This window comes from Anabas testudineus, chromosome 11 (assembly GCF_900324465.2).
Source record: "Anabas testudineus chromosome 11, fAnaTes1.2, whole genome shotgun sequence".
Lineage (NCBI taxonomy): Eukaryota > Metazoa > Chordata > Actinopteri > Anabantiformes > Anabantidae > Anabas > Anabas testudineus.
Window position 1 is genome coordinate 15,951,412 of NC_046620.1, and position 21,390 is coordinate 15,972,801.

Sequence of the window (21,390 nt, forward strand, 5' to 3'; positions counted from 1 at the left end):
TGCACAATACAATATTGTTTCAGATATAATGTCGTAGACGCTACACGTCATTTCACTTGTAGTTGTCATGAGGCTGATGCCTCCTGACCCAGGACTTGTCCTCGGAATCCTTAAACATGACCCTCTTGACAAAATGGAGGTGGAGGAGGCCAGTACTGTATGGGCATCTGCATTGGGCGTAGTAGTATGTAGTAGCATATGTGGTTATTACTTTATCAGTGCCAAAGTCATTGAGTAGGTAAACCAAGACTAAAGGATGAATGAACATCAGACTTAAATTGTGTTGAATTAGCCAAGTATGCAAGTAGAAAGACAAAAGACATGTCAAGACAAAATTTGATGCTCTAGAAATGCATGAAGTGAAGTAAGTAATAATATGCTGAAATCTATTTGAAGATTAGATTGCATCTAAAATTTTGAGATGAAATATGCACTGCGTTGTGAAGAGGAAAAGGAGAAAGTCTACATGAAATCAGTGAAGGTGTATAAATTAAATCTCACATGTGCTGCCAGTAATTATAGCTGTGGGTGAGTTGTCAGTCAAGCACCCAGGACTGAATTTATTGTGATCTTATAGGAATTTACAACATTTTATGATGCCTTTATATGTGACTTTATCTAAGGGACAATTTGCAGTGTAGGATTTCAGGGAGGTTATAAAGGGCCAAAGCTATAATCAATTTCTGGACTGTGAACTTAACCATTTCGCTCTGAGTAGACTCACTGGTCCTTTGTACCTAAAGCTAAAAGGCAAGTTAAATATATTACTCATTGATGGCTTCAACAGAGTGGTACAAAAATAATTATCAAGTAAAATGAATGATTCTCAGGAGTAACAGGACTTCCGAATTATTGCCTAATCTTTGGTATGATAAATACAGTCAGCTGTATATTTAATAAATTGAAACTAAATGCTACAGAATAAATGCACAATACATACAATAGTGCTCATGTTTTTTTTTTGGTTTTTTTTCACTAAGTTGTATTATGAACTTCAACTTTACCTTTGACACTTTGACGCAACTCCTACATGTATGTTGGAGTTAATGTACAACTACTGTCAATTACTCTTATCTGTTTTTAAACATTTTACATATTCGCCAACATCCATCCCCACAGCCCATATTGTGTTCCCATGTGTCCACTTCATCCCACTTACTAACTGGACAGCATAAAACTCTGAAATGCAGGGAGCTGAATGTAGTGACGTGGGTTGTAGTTCTTTATTTAACTAACTCTTGAACCCACCTCTTGCTTAATTTGACCTGAGCAGCTAAGACGCTCTACTATGACTATACTAATATGCTGATGTTTTGCTGGCACAGCATAATATTTGCCATATTCAACATCTTAGTTGGGTAAGTTTAATTATTAATGATGTTGCTAGAGGAAAATGCAGGGGTTCTTTGAAAGCATTAGGATTTATCCTCATAGCACTGTACAGTAAATGTCTGCACAAGTTCAAAATACTGGAATTGCATCAACTCCAAAGAAAAGGGGAATCCCAAGTTTAAGGCTCGATAACAGACCAGCTATGAATTGTGACCGATAAAGAAACTAATGATAACAATACTAATGATAAGGTCAACAGAGTTCACAGTCACTTTGCACCCAAACAAATGGGGATACCTCTGTACTGGCACAGGCATGATTCACAGATATTATGTTTCAGAGAATTGTATGCTGCACGTGCATTTGTTTTGATGTCCTGACTATCCTGACAGACACTACTATATGTGTTAAAATAAAAAATCTGCCAACCACCGATAACATACTTTAGATTCTCCACCTGATCTTGCCAGTGCTGGAGGAAATGTCTCACCTGCTGCTGGCGTTTGCCTACTTCTCAGGAAAAACATCGTGGGAGTGTGGTGGCCCATCAGACCTTTTCTGACTGGACTCTCAATGACAGTTACTACTAATATTTTCAGTCCCACACATACAGCAGATGTGTTCTCATAGTAGCCAGTGTCAGCAGAGCTCCACTGTGGACTTTCAGAGAGTGACTAAATAGTTTGGTGTCTATATCTAACTCTGGAGGAATCCACTGGCCCATTCAGTAATAGTTTGCCTGTTAGCTGCCCGGACAGTCATCACTATCTGTTGCATAAGATGCATGAGCACTTCACTTGCTAAACCCCACCTTAGTCACTTTTAGTTCTAATCTTCGTCTTTATCACTGCTTCTACACATCTACATCTACAAGCTTTCTTCCCTGGGGCAGTTTTGTTGGGTAAAAATGATCTGTTTCTAGCACATTTTACTGGCTGTAACTAAGCTTCATGATTTTTTTCAACATTTCCAGCTGACTTGTAGACACCTGAACCCTGTAAAGGAACCTTAAACATGAACACAGTAATGTGCTGACAAGACTGATGATTAAGCTACATGTCTCCATTAAAATGTTTGGAGAAGCAGCACCGCATTTTTATTTCTGTGTGGAGTGTCACAACTATGATAATTAATAAGGGCGTTCATGCAATGCTCTGTGATTAAAATTTTTATCAATCACATACTTATTAAAAAATATATTTAGTTCAAATGCATTTTGGCAGAGTAGTGACTCACTGTTTAACTGACATAGACTTTAGAGTTAAACCACATAATATACTTGGCTTATTACTCTACTTAGTATACAGTGCCCTGCTTTAGCTGGCCCTATATTGTGATGTATGGTTTTGAGGTGCATTAGTAAATGTTCTCTCTCCCCTCGCTGCACTCCACATCTCCCTGGTCCTGAAATGTGACCAGCTCCAGTTACTTTTCATCTGTTTTCCTATTCATGACGCATGGGGTCCAAAATGTGAATAATCAGCTTTCACTTTTTTATGTGTTGTTTTTTCTGGGACTAATTTATTGCAAAGATTTTCTTTTGACAGATATTTGCCTTACATTGTGCTGTCCATCTTTCTGATGTTAGGACTGACTAAAATTTTGAAATTGTGTTTTGGGTTTTTGTTTTGTTCAGTCATACATTTCAAACCTTAGAAACAGGTGTAATTGCACTAACTTAAATATTTCAGGAAAACAACTGTATCCATACAAAAGCTGCACCACATTTCCTAAAATAGTTAATCAAACGGCCTGTGTTAAAGCTTTGTTTGAATTTAAGTGTCTATTCATGTGCATGGACAGGTCATTTCACCTGGACTACCCCCCACACCATAGACTTTCACACCTCTAGCTCATCTCAGAAAACCACTTTACATTTCACTAGACTCAGCCAACCAAGCCTTAGGAAGATCAAAGCAAGAAAAGCAGCTGGACCAGACGGGATCAGTTCCAGACTCCCTAAGACCTGCACAGATTAACTGTGTGGCGCTATTGAGTCTGTCTTTAACCTGAAGGTGAAGCTGAGGGTGGTATCACAACTCTGGAAGGCCTCTGTGGTAGCAGTGCCTAAGACACAGCATACTAGAGACTACAGAAACGTACATCCCACACTGGTCCTGGGCCACCTCCTCTCTGCAGTGGGCCCCTCCCTAGACCCACAGCAATTTACCTACCGACCTTCCCACCTGAAGAAGCCTGGCAGCACTGTGAGGATCTGTGAGTTTTTTTTATTTCTCCGGTGCTGTTAACACCACCCAGCTGGTGCTTTTGAAAGCAAAACTGGAGACTGTCCTTCATCTTGCAGAGTGGACCGTGGATTATCTCACAAGAAGGCCACAGTTTGTGAGACCCTGGGACTGTGTGTCTGACCTGCTGAGCTTCAGTGTCAGTGCACCCCAGTGGACTGTCTTTGCCCCTTTCCTCTTCACCCTCTACACGGCAACTTCAGACGCAACATGGACGGCTGTGTTCTGCAGAAGTTCTCAGAAGACTCTGAGATTGTCGGCCTGATCACTGGCTGACACTCCCATAATACTAGTTTAATATCTCCATAACTCCAAATGTGCAATTATGTGCAATAATAAGGTGCAATACTCATTGCGACCACACACTGATAATTATATTTTACTATTTAAATTCACTCATCATATTTTAGTTTACAAATGTGCAAGATATGAGCATTAAATGCCTCTGAGATGTGGGATCATAGATTTTCCACATCTTGGCTCAAGTGTAAGGCACATGTTCACAGAGTGCATAAAACATTATATAATAAAACTATTAAGAGTTTAAACATTAGAGTACCAAACTGGCCACGAGAGGGAGACCTTACACTGACAGAGTGGTAGTAAAAGTTGCAGTAGTAGATGCAACAAGTACAACATACTGGAAAGATGTTCTGCGTGAGATGGGGTTATGACAACAGTACTTTTGCTGAATGAATAAGTATTATTAGTACCTTATTTACACAATCGTTGAGCTACAGTTTATAGTGATCTGTAGTATTATAGATTATTCATTCAGTCAAAATGATTATAGACCTACTATATTTGGTGTGTGGTCACTTTATTGAACACAAGACAAAGCTAGTGAAGGTTTTAAAATTAGACTGTGACACTCTTCAAGGTGAGCCCTCAAGATTAGATAATAGGGCAGAACCCACTTTTATGGTCCTTATCAGGTGACCTGATATGTGTTTCACTGGTGATTTCCAACAAAAATTGCAAATGCACCGGCAAAACTATTTGTCACACAGCAAGGTTTACATGTCCAAGGGTCTCTGGAGTTCTGGGGCACTGGGACAGTTGCCCACTTAGTAATCCAACCTTTGGTATGTAAACTGTAACATAAAGCATCTGTGCACACTGTATGATTCGTTACTACAACAAACGCATTTAAACAGAAGCAAAAGTAGGTTAATCAATGTTAAATCTGATTTAAATCTGAAACAGTAAGTAGATCAATGCACAGTGCCTTCATATATTAGAAAATGTTTATAGTGAGATTTAAATAATTGAACTCAAGTGAACATGTTCTTCTCCCTGAATAAATTCATAAATACACTGACCAGGCCAAGAGAAACTTAAAAGATTCTTCTTTCCCTCTTTGTTGTTGTCTTCTCATTCTCCAGGTGCAGTTCTCATCAGCTGGAAAGTTACAGGCAGTTCTGTGAACCCTTTATTCCCCAGTCCTCTTCACATGATCCCCCTTCAAAATATTCTTGGAGCAACAACTGTCACCAAGACTGGTGGCATAAAAATAGAAGTATAGAGTGTGCAGTAGCTAATCTCGTCTGCACTGGATACTGTAAAAGAGCATAAACATGTCTCAACATTGCAGAGTGCATACACTAAGCCCTCACTTTGACTTTGTAGTACGATAGCATCAACATCTTCGCTTTAGAGGGATCGCCATGAAGCTGGTAGTTTCTAACCCAGGGCTGGATCTCCGAATCCCTAACTATGAGGATCTGGACAGGATGGAGAAGGAGGAGGCTAGTGAGAGGCCCAAGTGGGACAATAAAGCCCAGTACATCCTAACATGTGTGGGCTTCTGCATTGGGATTGGCAATGTGTGGCGATTCCCTTACTTGTGTCAAACTCATGGAGGAGGTAAGCAAATATGAATGGAGGTGATAAAGTTCTCTACAAATTGTCAGGTCTTGACTATACACGACAGTAGGTTCAAGCTTTCCATAATTACCACAAGCTGCTTGATGACTGATTAATATTTTTTAAGGGGTTCCAAAATGCCAGCTGTGAGACAAGATATTTTAGCTGTAAACCCTTTCTTAAAAATAATAAACAATCAAAAAAAAAAAAAAAAAACACCTGTGCATAATTCTGGTCTAACCTCAACATTATCAAGCATTATCGAGCTGTAATCCAGTATTGCTGTTATTTCCTATATTGATTTTCTGCGACTTTTAAAAAAAAAAACAACTAAATGTTGAGATGAGATGAGATGCGCTTATACAGTGTTCACGAGTGTGGTCACGAGGATGGTGAATGTGGGAAGCGCTCCCATGTTTGCAACTTGAGAGTAATCACCTCGTTAGAGTGCAAAAGCAGTTTTGTACAGGTTATAAATACAGCATAAGGTACGACAATATAACAAAGTATCTATTACATTTGGATTTTTGTTGATGGAATAGAAGTTGTTGATGGAAGACTAATAGCGATCACATTTTTTTCCAGTTGTAATTACATCTAGGATGTTGACAACAATATGATTTATAAATGCTAATCTGTCACAAAAACACAAACGCAGCATTAGCGTCACAATTTCTGACTGCAAAACACATGCAAGCCTTTACGTTTTCTGGTTAGCTACTAAGCTAATGTTACACCAAACATCTCAAAATAGTTAGAAGAGTTGCCAGAAGTTTCCGGGAAGGTTTCATAAGACTGTGGCAGTTCATTTCATGACAACTTGGAGGCGGTGCTATTTTTTGCCTGGAGCAAAGGAGATCTTTAAAGGGGTCCACCAAGGGTAACGTGGTAGAATTAAACAATAACTCACACAGATTACAGAATGAAATTGACAAACTATGCACAGATCAAGTTTTAGTGATCCACATGCTCAGATTAAGGTAATTCCTATAGAATACTAGCACTCTGACAAAGTTACGACTGAGGAGTAGGTCCTCACCCCACTGTCAAAGATATATTTAGTGACCGAAAAAAAAAAAAAAAAAGGCCAAAGAACAGAGAGAGGAAGAAGGTACGAGAAAACCACACCAAACCTTCACCCCCAACTTCCTGGAGTCGTCACATGGTCATAGCCCAGGGTGCACCCTCAAGCTGTATTTTCCTGCTTTAGTATTTTTACAATAGACATGTTGGGGGAAAAAAAAAAAGTAAATGCATCACGAACGACGTACAGTGCAGTGGCTACAGAAAATATTTAGTTTTTAACACTTTTTATTGACGATCTTGCCAATTTGTTCATCAATCCACTCTCACTGGCTAATTAATAATTTAACACTGAACACGTTCACTTGCATACGTTTCTGAAGACCTTAAGAATAAAATAGTAGACAGGACTGATGGTTCACCTTTTAGCACAACAATTATCTATAGCACACAACCAAGATAATCCTGGGGTGATTTGAGGACATGTCAATGACTGTCCCTGAGGAGTCCAGACATAATCCCAGCAGATTTCCATTTTTTTATTTAAATAAAGTTAAAAAAAAAAAAAAGATAAAAATAAAAACTACCACACAATAAAGTAAGCAAAAAGTAAACTCGCTGTACGTTTCCCAGGTGCCTTTTTAATTCCCTACCTGATCCTGCTGGTGCTGGAGGGAATGCCTCTCCTACTACTGGAGTTTGCCATCGGCCAACGTCTCAGGAAAGGTAGCGTGGGAGTGTGGAGGACCATCAGCCCTTATCTAACTGGTATTGGTAAGTACAATATTTGTGCAGATCAAATAATGTCACATGAACATTTTTGCCTGCAGTGGTTCAATCCGTCCTGTCAGTTAACGGTGTTGTCCACCAGGTATATCTTCCATGATGGTGTCCTTTTTGATTGGACTGTACTACAACACCTTAATAGCCTGGATTATGTGGTATCTCTTCAATTCCTTTCAAGACCCGCTACCTTGGACCCAGTGCCCTCTTGTTGACAATGGAACAGGTGTTAAAATTATAATTCAAACAAACAAATGAAGCACCTACATTCTACTTATTATTTAACTATTTACATACTTTTTCTTGTGTCTGCAGAATATGTACCAGAGTGTCAACAGAGCTCCACTGTGGATTACTATTTTTACAGAGTGAGTCTGAATAGTTCAGCCTCTATATCTGAGTCTGGTGGAATCCACTGGCCTATGGTAGTCTGCCTGTTAGCTGCCTGGACAGTCATCTGTGTCTGCTACATACGGGGGATCAGAACTTCAGGCAAGGTTTGTTGACCCTGCTGTTGAATGCTGTGTATTACTGATCACTCAATCTTATTTGATGTTTTTTTTTTTATATCTTGTTATGATCTCAGGCAGTGTACATCACAGCCATCCTGCCTTACATAGTGCTGGCCATCTTCCTGATCAGAGGACTGACTCTTAAAGGTGCCCTGAGCGGTATCAAGTTCCTCTTCACACCAGATGTATGTTTCCAATCGCCTCTGAAGAAAAATCCAACTCACAAGTATCTCACAAAGCAAAGGCGCATTATACTGTGGTGTATGTATGTCTCCTTGTTATAGGTTAAAGAGCTGATGAAACCAACAACTTGGCTGGATGCGGGTGCCCAAGTCTTTTACGCCTTCAGCATAGCATGGGGGGGCCTCATCTCTTTCTCAAGTTACAACCCCGTTCAGTAAGGGACATTCATCAGATCTGCTGGGTTTTACAACGGCCACGGTCAGACACCATGTGCCCTGAATGTTCTGCCTGTTTTCTTTTTCCTCCAGCAACAACTGCATGCAAGATGCTGTGATCCTGACTGCAGTGACTGGCTTCACCGCAGTCTATGCCGCCACGGTCACCTACACCATCATCGGCTTTAGGGCCACAGAGAAATATGACAACTGTATCAACGGGTGAGTTGTCACAAAATATGGGTTTAAAAGTGAGAGTAGTCCTATAAGTACGTTCCAATTTAGTTTGCATTTTAAAGGTGTAATCTGCTGTTTATATTAGGCTCTGAAAAGATCATAGTAAAGATTGTAATAATCTATTATGATTGACAAACACTGCTAATTTCCATAATTTAAAATCCTCAGCACTTGGAACTGAAGCTAAATTTACAGGATCGATAAACAATACCATACCTTAATGTTGACTTCAGTAATGCAGCCATACTAATCCGTGACATTTTGTTTCTAGAAACATCATGACGTTATTAAATACATTTGATCTTCCATTTGAAGAGAACATCACTGTGAGTAACTATGAAGCAGTGTTCGACCGGCTCAACACTTCTTATCCTGATACACTTCTTGGACTAGACATGAAAACCTGTGACATGCAGGAATTTCTCAGTGAGGTAATTCTACAGAATAAAAAAAGATTTCTAAATTATTAGTGGGTTGTTTTATTTTTTTCAACTCTAATACACATTGTGCTTGTTCAGGGAGTGGAGGGAACCGGTTTGGCTTTCATTGTATTTACAGAAGCCATCACCAAGATGCCTGGTGCTCCAGCCTGGTCTGTCCTCTTTTTCATCATGCTTCTCTGCTTGGGGCTCTCAACCCTGATTGGAAACATCGAAGGAGTGGTGGTCCCCCTGAAAGACCTGAAAATGTTTCCTCAAAAATGGCCTCAGGAAGCACTAACTGGTACTGTTTTGGAATTAAAAACAGCTCACACGTCAGCTTTGCGACCACAGATGAAGTGATTGCACCTTGTGTTTCAGGAACAACGTGTGCCGTCGCCTTCGTCATCTCCCTCCTGTTTGCGCAGCATTCAGGGATTTATTGGGTAACTCTGTTTGACAATTTCGCTGGATCTGTTCCACTTCTGACCACTGGACTGTTTGAGATGATGGCTATCGTTTACATCTATGGCATAGACAGGTTAGTGTACAAAACGTATGCACAGCCTACATATGCGAAATGACCATATTAGCTGCCATGCATTTTTTTTAGTGTTGTTTGTTAATTAAAGCTGTACTAATAAATGTTTTTATATGGAAAACACAACTACGTATGATGTGAAAGAGGTCACTTGTGGCTCTAAACTTATAGAGAAAGATAATTTTTGCCTTTTTTAGTGTTGGTTTGCTTTTTTAGCATAGAACTTTATTTTTATTGGCACTGTATATAATTTTGTTATACTGCATGCAGATGGTTTATTGTGAGATATTGTTACCCTGGCACTTCAGTACAGGAGTCCAGTCCAGCCCTCACAATAAAATGGTCTATACTAGCCTGCCTAAGGTTGAACAGAACAGGTTTCTGTTTAAGTTGAGGCAAAGGGATGGATCCAGCTATAGACTACCTTCATCCCAATGTGTCCCCTGCTACTAAACTATGGATACTAATGGAGTCACACTGGTCAGCGGTAGCTCCCTTCTTAGAGTAACAGTTGTTATGGTTGCTGGACAATATTTAAGCTGCAAGTATACTTTTACTACTTATTAGATGTTAATTTCAGGGTCTACACTAAACCGACTAGAGCCTCCATCTAGTGAATGAGCAGAGTTGCTATGGACACTTCCAAATCCTTGTAAAATTACAATTAAGTCAAGGAAGTTTTTACTTTAACTGCTACTCTTTCTCCTGCATTAGCTAATGCTTACTTTACAATTCTGATTAACCAAATATGTACCTCTATTAAGTGAAAATTTACTTTGTGAGGTCATATAGCGTAATCAGCGCATGGCCCATAACTGACATGATTTTAATTTCCCAATTCAACTCTATTTTAATTAAGGTACTTCCCTTTCTCTCCCAGCCATCTGTTCCCTCTGGTACTTTCCATCAACTTTTGCCTCCCTATTTGTTGACTAGTGCACACAAAACATATCTTAATTCTATCACCAAATAACCTCCCACACACATTTTATACATTCTCTTTTTTGCAAAACAGACTTTTATATATTTTGTTACTATATGTCATGTAATCAACCAGAGTGAAAATCATATAATCATGACTGTCTCTTACTGATTAACCTTACCTATACATGTTTTAAGCAACTTTCTATCTATCCTCCATCTCTGCTCAATGCTTGTTCCATGGTGCTGCTCTACACCTTTTCTCTTTTCTTCCTCCTTTGGTGGTAATGCCTGAAAAAATTGGAGATATGCAGGTATAATCAATCACCAACTCTGGGCTCAATATGACAATATGCAAATAGTTGGTAGCCTAATAAAATACAACAAATAAATAAAAACACAAGATATATCACAAAAGGCTACTATTGGTGTAGTTTATAAACAGTTGGGTGTGCAGTATGTGCTGTATTGTTTGTTTTGTCTCATTTATGTTGCTATTTCTGTATTAAGTGAGGACAGTTCCAGATCACGACAGTTGTATTCTGTATTATAATCTAAATTTAACTATTTTGTGTGGCAGGTTCTGTGAGGACCTGGAGTTCATGATCGGACATAAACCCTCCATCTTTTGGAGGATTTCGTGGAGGTTCATCAGTCCTGTAATCATCCTGGTTATCCTAGTTTTCTACCTGGTGACCCAAACCCAAGAGGAGCTTAACTATTTAGTTTGGGACATAAATTCTGTAAGTACACTCTTAAAGGTGCCTTGAGCAGATCATCGATAAGCTTGACAGTACAGCTTATGATTCTAATTGATGAGCGCTAATCGAGCTGTTTTGTGCTTTGCAGGAGGAATTTCCATCTCTGGCATGGGTACCATACCCTTCGTGGATCAATATAATAATTGTACTTTTGGCAGGAGTCCCCAGTTTGGTTGTGCCGGTGTTTGCATTATGTAGGCTGGTCTTTGTTTGCTGCAAGAAAAAGAATGCTTCCACAGTACAAATGAGCCAAATTTCGTAAAGCGATTAAAGCATCATAACGATCAAAATACAGCAAAATGCATGATTATTTAATTAGCTGTATTGCTCTGATGACCTTATTTGAATTACAATGTTGTGTTTTTTAAAGTTTCATGGCTATCAGTTATAATTTTTTTTATTAGAGGCGATAATTAGGAGATTATACTGTTTTCCATCCATAGCTGCTGATCCTCTTCAGTAAGTGGAACACACTTTAGTATTATTGTATATGATTATTGTTTGCTTGTGGACTTTGCCACTACAAAACATAGGTTGACTCATTTTGCTTTCTACAGAATTAGAAAGGAGCAGGAGCTCAGGTCTGTTTAACTGGACCAAACCTGCCACAGAGACAAACACATGCAGGAATTCATCATAAAACTTTATCAAATAGAGACATTTTAGTTTTCTTCCAAATGTGGACACATTTTTTATTTTTTTTTAACACATACCAGGTCATCAGAAAGTTTATTCTAGACGGCAGGACCAAAGTCACCAAATACACTCTGACCATGGTCTGGATTTGATTCTGAAAACCACCACCTGATGACTGAAGTCACATCAGGTCAGAAATGTATTGGAGGCCTAAACATGAGTGCTAAAAATGTTCATTGTTCGTTTGTTGTAGTATAGTTGTTTTCACTTACACCACAACATACTGAACATGTTCAAATCTCATGTTCTGAATCTTGTTGATGGAGCAGCTCTTTTGGTTCCATTTGAGCGACAGCTAGTGTTTACAAGATTAAACACATTTTGAACATTCAATCCCATGATGAAATGACAGCACTGTTTAGGGGTCAGTGCTGGTCTAATACTCTAGAGCTCCCTCCTCCTGCTACAGTCACAGTCCGCGGGGACCAGGTGAACGATGTGCCCAGTTGTTGCTGGTGTTCTGCTAAACCAGTAACAACTAGTGGTAGAAACTTCAGATCTGGCCCTGAACCACAATCTGGCTGGTTAGTCCTTTATTAGTGAAAGTGGAGACCAGGGGCTTGTCTCCAGTAATCTTTAATACACTTCCACAAACCCCAATACAATAAAAAATTAGCCTACTTTTTTATTACTTTTGTTTTATTTGTGCACATTTCTTGTGTCAAATTACTGAATCAATATTGTCTTGTTAAAATATGTTGAAGTATAAGTTCATGTATTGAGATTCTCACACACACGTTTGTCTTTATCACTACGTGAAGTTTTTACACTGACTGACTAATTTCCTGGATACTCACTCTAAACCGTAACCACTACTTGCTTAAGCCCAACCCTAACTTTGAACCCGCATCTGGTCCCCAATAGGAAGGTACTAGAGTGTGGTTTTATCCCCCACAGTCTGAGCATAACATAACCTTAACCATCACATCTAAATGCCTGACCTGCCAGCCTTCCTCATGGGAACCAGCATTTACTGTAGCTGCCATTATTAAGTCGCGGCTGTTCCCAGTTTTGCAGAAGCATCTTAACACCAGCAGGTGGCATAAAATGACAACTCCTTGAAATTACAGCAGTTTGTCAAGGAAGGAATCACTGACACCAATCTGACCTCTGTTGAAATGACTGATACATGTAAGAAACACACTCACATTCACAGTTTTTTTACAGTCTTGTTTCTACTATGTGGGAAGCACGATTACCGTGGCACTGCTTGATGTGACAAAAAAAATGTGAATTTTCAAGGGCTAATTGTTTGAATATGGGAATTATTAAGTTTATAAGCTTTTGCTATGGCTGTGAAGGTTGCACCATCAATATTTGTGCATTAAAGGATTGGTGCTAATGAAGTCTGTCTTAAAGGTCAGGTGCCCATATGTATATCTACTTTATAGCTATGTATATTTATATGTATAGCTATAATCATTCCTTCTGTTCATTCTGGTCATGATGAGATCCCTTCCTATTGTGCTTTCATTATTTGTGATGGAGGACAAAGTTCTCATTTTATGCAAAAATGTGTAACAATAACAGTGTTAGGATTTATGTGGCAAGTGTAATGTCAAATTTATATACACTATACTTACAATTCTCAAATGTTTTTGTGTTACATTAAGCATTAGCGTTAAACCAATCTGTTTCTTAACCGGATTTACATTTGCAGTCCATTGTATTTGATCCAGACTTAATATTATTTTGATATTTATCAATAACAACAGAGACAAATGTAGTAAAGGTATTATGCAGTATCTAGAGCATAATAATCTAGCAATGCCTGGACATGTAAATCTGCACGTTCTCTTGTAATTTCAACAGCAAATGTAATTACATTAAAACACTTGGTGAAAAACTAAATGTTTTGCAGCAACTGTGGATGACCTCAATCCTTATCTGGCTAAAACCTAGGTAGTTATTGATTCAAGGAACAACTGTAAAACCGAGCTGACAGTCATAGGTAAAAAATTAGGAAATGTACAGTAACTAAAGCTACGGTCTGCCAAAACATCACTTGGACAGATGTTGTGGATAATTATGGTCAGATTACTTTTGTGTACCTGCAAAAAGTAGTTTCAAATAGAGCAATGCACCAATATCAGGACAGCTGAAAAAGTCTGAAAACAGTAACATTAAACAGGAAGAAAGCGCTGACTCTCCTGTTGAATATCTGTTTCTGTTTCTTCTATAATGCAAAAACCATCAACTCCTGTGTGTAACGTTTGATTGATTGAATAAAGAAACTGCTTGGTCTTGGTATTGTTATATAGATATACTGTATTATTTTACTTGTAGTGCACCTTAGTGCACCATTAAAGCAGCATCACCAGGTTATCCATTAATTTAGGACTTATTCCATTCCAAAGTTAGATAAACAGGGTTTGGACACTAAATCATTGTGGCTAATGTTTTTATTCCCTTCATGGTGACCTAAGTTATTCATAAAATGTGTATTCCAGACTCAAACCTCAGCTGATAGGGCATTAAAGTTCAGCCCACTACAGGGAGTCAGACAGAGGGCGAAAGAGGTGCACCAGACATCACTTACAGTAGACTAAACCACTCAAGTCTCTGCTTGCTGCACTCTAACTGAGATCAGGGGGACAGTTCTGGATGGAATAAAATAGCCTATCCTCCTTTACTGAAGTATATGTTAGAAGTTTTTAAAAGGATTTTGCAAAGACGTTGAGGATGGGTGAAACACAACCCTCTGAGGTGGAAGAGAGACCCAAATGGGACAATAAGGTTCAGTACCTGCTAACATGTATAGGCTTTGCAGTGGGACTTGGAAATGTTTGGCGTTTTCCCTACCTATGCCAAATCTATGGAGGGGGTAAGATGCCATCTTTACATTCAACTTTCCCTATATCACGTGACACGTTTTTTTTTTTTTTTGTGTGTGTGTGTGTGTGTCATGAGAAAAATTCTGTTGGAAACTCACATTCCCAGTGTACTCTTATTATAGTATTTCTACTTTGCGATATTTTTTGCTTAAGTAGAAGCACTTAAATGGGTTTTTCTTGGTTGTGAAATTTGTTAATCATGAATATTTTCTCCTTTTAAAAAGTTGAGGTTCGCTGGTGTGTAGCCCAGACATTTACTTTTTTTAAAAAAGGCCCTAACATCTTAGATTTCTGCAGAAACTTTCATTATGAGGCATGTGTGGAACAAATCTGTGCCAGACATTCACATTCATTTTGTCAGCAGCATCAGGTTCAGTGGTACTTGTACTTCTAGTAGAGTATTTCTTTAGGCACATACAGTATTTAGTGTTCTTTGTGCACTTCTGCCATCTCTGATCAGAAATCTTTTTTCTGCTCAGTACCTTCAGCTGTTTACTTCCTCATAGTTTAATGTGTGATAGCCACAGAATCCTAGAAGATCTGGGTCAGGGTTAACTTGAGTAAACAGCCAAATCAGGTAAATCTGTAAAGGAGCTATCAACTTCACGTATTGACTCTGAGATTCCCACAGGTTGTGTTTCAGATGCAGCTGAGCCTCTATTTGACCTTGGCTTAGGAATCATTTGGTCATCTTTTTCCTTCAATTCATGGTTCTCGGTACACATACAGTGAGCCATCTGAGGTCTAGAAAGGATCTCCATCGTCGTGGAAATGATTTGAGTTTGTTTGACACTTCTTAGTTTGTTAATCATGAACTTACTGCGATGTGTTTTAATGTATGCAACAAGTCATATAAAGTCAGGTGTTTTACTTTCTCACAGGAGTAAAGAAAAACACTCTCTGCTGAGTCAATTAACAGAACCGAAACATATACATTCTAGGTGTTAATCATTCATCCTTAACTATCCGTGTTGCTTACATTTTAGCTTTACTGCGCAGTGATCTGAGTTATTTTCATTCCACATTCATCTATGCATCCTCACTAAAATAAGTTGATTAGGAAACAAAACTAGCATCTAATGTTCGAGAATTAAAGCTCTCCTCTTATTGGTCGTTTTTTTTATACTTTTCACAATTGCCAAACCAAACCCAAAACCATTCACATCCAAGGTTAGAGTTTAAGTCAGTCCGTACCCCTGTAGATTTTTTTTTTCCTCTATTACTGCTTGTGGTGTTCTGTGATGTCACAGGAGGCTCTGACAACACGCGCGTATCTCGACTAAAAATATTTGAGAAAAGTTACATACCTGTCAGTTTCACTGACACAGCCTCAAGATAACATAGTTGTTTTGATTGAATAGCATTTTGTTTGACTTGATGTAAAATGTTAGGGCAACCATTTCAGTCATATTTTCAAGTTCAAAAGACAAATTGTATTTTACAATGCAGGTTGCTGCACATCGGTCCTTCCTGACAGTGAAGCTACCTCAAATAAGCATGATTTAATGTTTTATAAAAAAAACATTAACACATCAGTCCACGATTTAATACAACAGGAGAATTTACAAAACATGACTTAATATATTGAACCTATTGTGTTAATTTCTTCTATCACTTCTGAAGTAAGAAACGTGGTGCCCTTACCTACGTAGCCGTATATGAAATAACATTCATTACAGCTCCATCAAGATAAAGGCAGTTAGCGCTTCACTCATAATGAAATTCATTGCTGATTATTTTACAGATAGGTAGCAATTCTTCTTAATAAAGATAAGTTGGCTGATGTATAACCATGAGCTAAATGTTTACTTCATGCCCTCAGGTGCATTTCTCATCCCCTACCTGATAGCGTTGGTGTTCGAGGGCCTCCCCCTGCTCTACCTGGAGCTGGCTATTGGTCAGAGGCTCCGCATGGGCAGCATCGGTGTCTGGAACTCCATCTCACCACTCCTGGGTGGAGTCGGTGTGTAACCTACGATTTTTTTTTTTTTTTACAAGCTTGAAACAATATTTCAAAGTAATAACCCACAATCACAAAAAGGCAAAGCGAATGCACAGCCACAATAATGTGTTTAGAGAATGATGCATTAAGTGGTAATTAAAAGTTTATCGAGTGTATGAGTAGCAGTGTCTCTCGTACCTTTAACATTTAATGGAATAAAAGATGCATACATGAGTCTACACTGTTTATTTTTGAATTTTCTGTATGTAGGCATTGCCTCCATGATCGTGTCATTCCTGGTGGGTATTTTCTACAACACCATTCTGGCCTGGGTTCTGTGGTACTTCTTCCACTCTTTCCAAGACCCTTTGCCATGGACCTATTGTCCCCTCAATGACAATCGCACAGGTAACAAGAAACCTCTTCTGTCATTTTGGCTGCTCTTGATACATTTATTACCACATAAAAATTTAATGAACACCACCCTGTGATTACAATTCCACATCGGCAGTAAAAACAGAATGAGCCAGTACATACTCCACGTAAAAATGTTATGTTATGAAAGCAGGTTTGAGTTTTTTTTTTTTATTATTTAACTTAACCACCCAGGCTCTACGTGGCATTTCAGGTTAGATTTTATAGGAAATTCACTGAATTGTTTTATTGCGTATAGAGGTATTGAACCATGGCATAAAATGAAAAGAGCATGTTTGTTGCAGGGTAAATTTCAATAAATATGACTCAGTGACAGATAGTGGGAAGCGTGACAAGCAGATATCACGGTTTCATTTGTTTTTAGTGATCACACTAAAATAGATTTCATAGTGATAAGTTGTTTTAAAACGTACCTTACAAATCTGAATTTAGACTGTGTTCTAACACATGCTTTAATGATAAATAAACATTTTAAATCTGTACTACCTTAATGCACGAATAGGATCTAAGAAAACTCAATGAACTTTTAAACCAAAATAAACACAAATGACTTTGTGGAACTTCACACTGTAGATCTCATGTTGTCGATTATAGGATATGATGACGAGTGTGAGAAGAGCACTCCGGTTAATTACTTCTGGTACCGTGAGACCCTGAACATCACACCTGACATTGAGACCAGCGGCTCCCTGCAGTGGTGGATGGTCGTCTGTCTGGCCAGCGCCTGGTGTGTGGTCTACATCTGCTTCATCAGAGGTATCGAGTCCATGGGAAAGGTCAGTTTACCTGGTGAAAAAGATCTAAATCAGACACCATCACTACTTACCATCACTCCGGACAAATTCAGACATAGCAACAGTTAACATGTCGTCTGTTTGAATGTTTTAGGCTGTGTATGTGACAGCAACTTTTCCCTACCTGGTACTGACCATCTTCCTGGTCCGTGCCCTCACTCTGCCTGGAGCTACCGATGGACTGGAGTACCTCTTCTCTCCTGATGTGAGTTTGATCATATCTTGCTACTACAGGTGATGTAAAAATCGTTTCTCATATCAAAGACATAGTGAAAGACCTGACATATGGTCTTCATGCTCGCTGCAGTGGGAGACACTGAAGAACCCTCAGGTGTGGCTGGATGCTGCCACCCAGATCTTCTTCTCACTGTCTGTGGCCTTTGGAGGTCTTATAGCTTTCTCCAGCTACAATCCAGAGCGGTAAGAACTCCAACTGATCAAACATTCTCCATAAAATCAGGATGATTTGTGTTTGAAAAAGCTCGCTTCTCTATGTCCATTAGAAACAACTGTGAGAGAGATGCTGTTTTAGTGGGAGTAATCAACAGTGCCACCTCTCTGTATGCCTCCATTCCCATCTTCTCCATCCTGGGATTTAAAGCTACCACCGCTCTCAACTCCTGTAAAGAAGAGTATGTATGCACACTTATCCTATGTAAATTTAAAGTTTCTCTGCTGCGTTCCAATATCAGTGATGCAGATTTTCATGTATCCCATGTGCAGCAACATCCTGGCTCTGACCAACCACTTTGAGATGTCAGACCAAAACATCACACTGGAGAACTATGACCACTGGTTTCAGTATCTGAATCAAACACATTATGATGAGGTGACCAGTTTGCAATTGAGGCACTGTGACCTAAAAACATTCCTTGACCAGGTATAGTATCTTTGAAAACATCCACATTTGCATTCTGTTTGTCTGAGTCGCATTTTTTTCTAATCTCCCTCTTCCTTTTGACCCTGGTTGTTGCCTCCCTTTTCTTTCCTAGTTTACAGTACATCGTGTGCCGGTCGTTCTCATTATTTTCCTGTCTCTCTTTCATCTTCCTCCCCCCCCCACCCCAGAGTGCTTCGGGTACCGGCCTGGCTTTTATTGTGTTCACCGAAGCAGTGAAAGAAATGCCAGGTTCACAGGTATGGGCCATATTGTTCTTCATTATGCTCTTCAGTTTGGGCCTCTCCTCCATGTTCGGCAACATTGAGGGAGTCCTCACGCCCATCAACGACCTCAAACTGGTGCCCAAGTGGATTCCAAGCGAGCTTGTAACAGGTAAGTTGTTCTATTCAATTCAATTCAATTCAATTTTATTTGTATAGCGCCAATTTACAACAGAAGTTATCTCAAGGCACTTTACAGTGTAAGGTTTAAGACCTTACAGAAAATATTTATACAAAAAATTATAGAGAAAACCCAACAATCCCATTTGAGCAAGCAGTGGAGAGGAAAAACTCCCTTTAGAGGAAGAAACCTCCAGCAGAACCAGGCTCATAGTGGGCGGCCATCTGCCTCGACCGGTTGGGGTGAGTGGAAAGAGAAGAGAGAAAAGAACAGCAGGCAATAAAGACAACAACAAGCATCAAGAACATTGGGCAGATGAACTGGATTCTGGAGATGTACAGCTCCAGGCCGAGGATACCTGCAGAAAAGTACAGAGAGAGGGAGACAGAGAGGAGGAAACACAACTAAAAGAGAGAGAAGACACAAAGTTAATGGCATGCAATGGTGGCATTTGCATTGATACAAGAGAAAGGAGAGAGGAGAGGAGCTCAGTTTATCAGTAGAGGTCCCCCAGCAGAATAACCTATATCAGCATAACTAAGAGATGGTTCAGAGTCACCTGATCCATCTCTAACTATAAGCTTTATAAAAAAGGAAAGTTTTAAGTCTAGTCTTAAATGTAGAGACGGTGTCTGCCTCCCGAACCTGAACTGGGAGCTGGTTCCACAGGAGAGGGGCTTGGTAGCTAAAGGCTCTGCCTCCCATTCTACATTTGGAAACACAAGTAAACCTGCAGTCTGAGAACGGAGAGTTCTGCTTGGAAGATAAGGAACTATGAGGTCTTTAAGATAAGATGGAGCCTGATTATTAAGGGATTTATAAGTTAGGAGAAGAATTTTAAATTCAATTCTGGATTTAACAGGGAGCCAATGGAGAGAAGCTAACGTTGGAGAAATATGATCTCTCTTGCTAATTCCAGTCAGAACTCTGGCTGCAGCATTTTGGATTAACTGGAGGCTCTTTAATGAGTTATTGGGACATTCTATTAATAATGAATTACAATAGTCCAGTCTGGAAGTAACAAATGCATGGACTAGTTTTTCAGCATCACTTTGGGACAGGATGCTCCTAATTTTAGCAATGTTTCTTAGGTGAAAAAAGGCAGTTCTAGAGATTTCTTTTATGTATGAAGTGAAGGAGATATCCTGATCAAAGATAACTCCGAGGTTTCTTACAGTATTACTTGAGGCCAGAACTAAGTCATCAATGGTGAGAATGTGTTTAGACATAGTGTCTCTGAGATTTTTAGGCCCAACAGTATAACCTCTGTCTTGTCCGGATTTAGGAGAAAGGAAATTGGAGGTCATCCAGGCCTTTATGTCTTTTAAGCATTCCTGAAGTTTGACTAATTGATTAGTTTCTCCTGGTTTCATAGATAAATATAGCTGGGTATCATCCGCATAACAATGGAAATTGAGTTCTCAAATGGTTATGTTTTTCTCCTTTCAGTTGCGCCTCTGATAAACATATTTTCTTCATTTCCTTAGGGATCATCTGCTTAATAGCCTTCCTGACAGCTCTCATCTTCACCCTGGGTTCGGGGAACTACTGGGTGGAGGTCTTTAACGGCTACGTGGGCTCTGTGCCTCTTCTCATCATTGCATTCTTTGAGATCACTGCAGTCATTTACATCCATGGAATGAATAAGTAACTTATGTCTCTAACACACATCTTTTGACATCCATGTACAATTTTAATCACGGTTTGTTCAGCATTTTCTCTGTGTCCTCTGCGACAGCTTTAGTGAAGATTTATATTTCATGACTGGGAGAAGGCCCAACATCTTTTGGAAAGCCTGCTGGATGGTGATCAGTCCTGTAATGCTCCTGGTGGTGTTGATTGCCTACGTGGTCATCCAGGCACAGCAACACCCCAGCTATCCCGCATGGAACCCAGGTTATGTAAGTGAATTCAGGGTATTGATAAACTGCTGTAATTACCATTTCAACTGTCTACTGGGCAAAAAGCCCACTTCAACCTGCTGTATGCTACAGATTTCCCTCAAATTTTAAGTGAAATAATCATGTAACATTATACTTCTTTGTCTCCTTTAGGACCTATTCCCCCAAACTGAAGTGAAGCCATACCCAGACTGGGTCTTTGCTATAATCATCCTTCTCTGTGTAGTCCCTGTGATTTCCATCCCTGTGGTTGCTGTCTATAGACTGATCTGTGGTATAATCAAGAAGCCCTCTTCTCGCGTTCAACTCAACCCCTACTGCAATGATGGCTTTGAGGGTGAAACATATAAAGAGAAGAACGGGAGAGTTTAGGAAACGTTGCAAGTAACAACGTTACTGTGTTCCTGAACTGAAAGGACATCCTGACGGCTATCACTCCTTCATTCTTATTCAGCAGGCTGCTGTAG

The 21,390-nt window shown here is 39.4% G+C and overlaps 2 protein-coding genes across 2 annotated transcripts; both read left to right on the forward strand.

Moving 5' to 3' along the window:
• Positions 1-5,215: 5,215 nt before the first annotated feature.
• LOC113154516 (sodium-dependent neutral amino acid transporter B(0)AT1-like) lies at positions 5,216-13,968 on the forward strand. Its single transcript, XM_026348766.1, has 12 exons — positions 5,216-5,444; positions 7,101-7,241; positions 7,339-7,476; positions 7,566-7,747; positions 7,837-7,947; positions 8,047-8,159; positions 8,254-8,382; positions 8,669-8,828; positions 8,916-9,120; positions 9,198-9,357; positions 10,859-11,021; positions 11,128-13,968. Exons 1-12 carry the CDS (start codon positions 5,246-5,248, stop codon positions 11,299-11,301), a joined length of 1,875 nt encoding a protein of 624 aa, XP_026204551.1. The 5' UTR covers positions 5,216-5,245; the 3' UTR covers positions 11,302-13,968.
• Positions 13,969-14,417: 449 nt separating this feature from the next.
• slc6a18 (solute carrier family 6 member 18) lies at positions 14,418-21,295 on the forward strand. Its single transcript, XM_026348102.1, has 12 exons — positions 14,418-14,559; positions 16,392-16,532; positions 16,782-16,919; positions 17,541-17,722; positions 17,835-17,945; positions 18,048-18,160; positions 18,244-18,372; positions 18,464-18,620; positions 18,809-19,013; positions 20,510-20,669; positions 20,761-20,923; positions 21,077-21,295. The coding sequence occupies exons 1-12, from the start codon at positions 14,418-14,420 to the stop codon at positions 21,293-21,295; spliced, it is 1,860 nt and encodes a 619-aa protein (XP_026203887.1).
• The last annotated feature ends 95 nt before the right edge of the window (positions 21,296-21,390 follow it).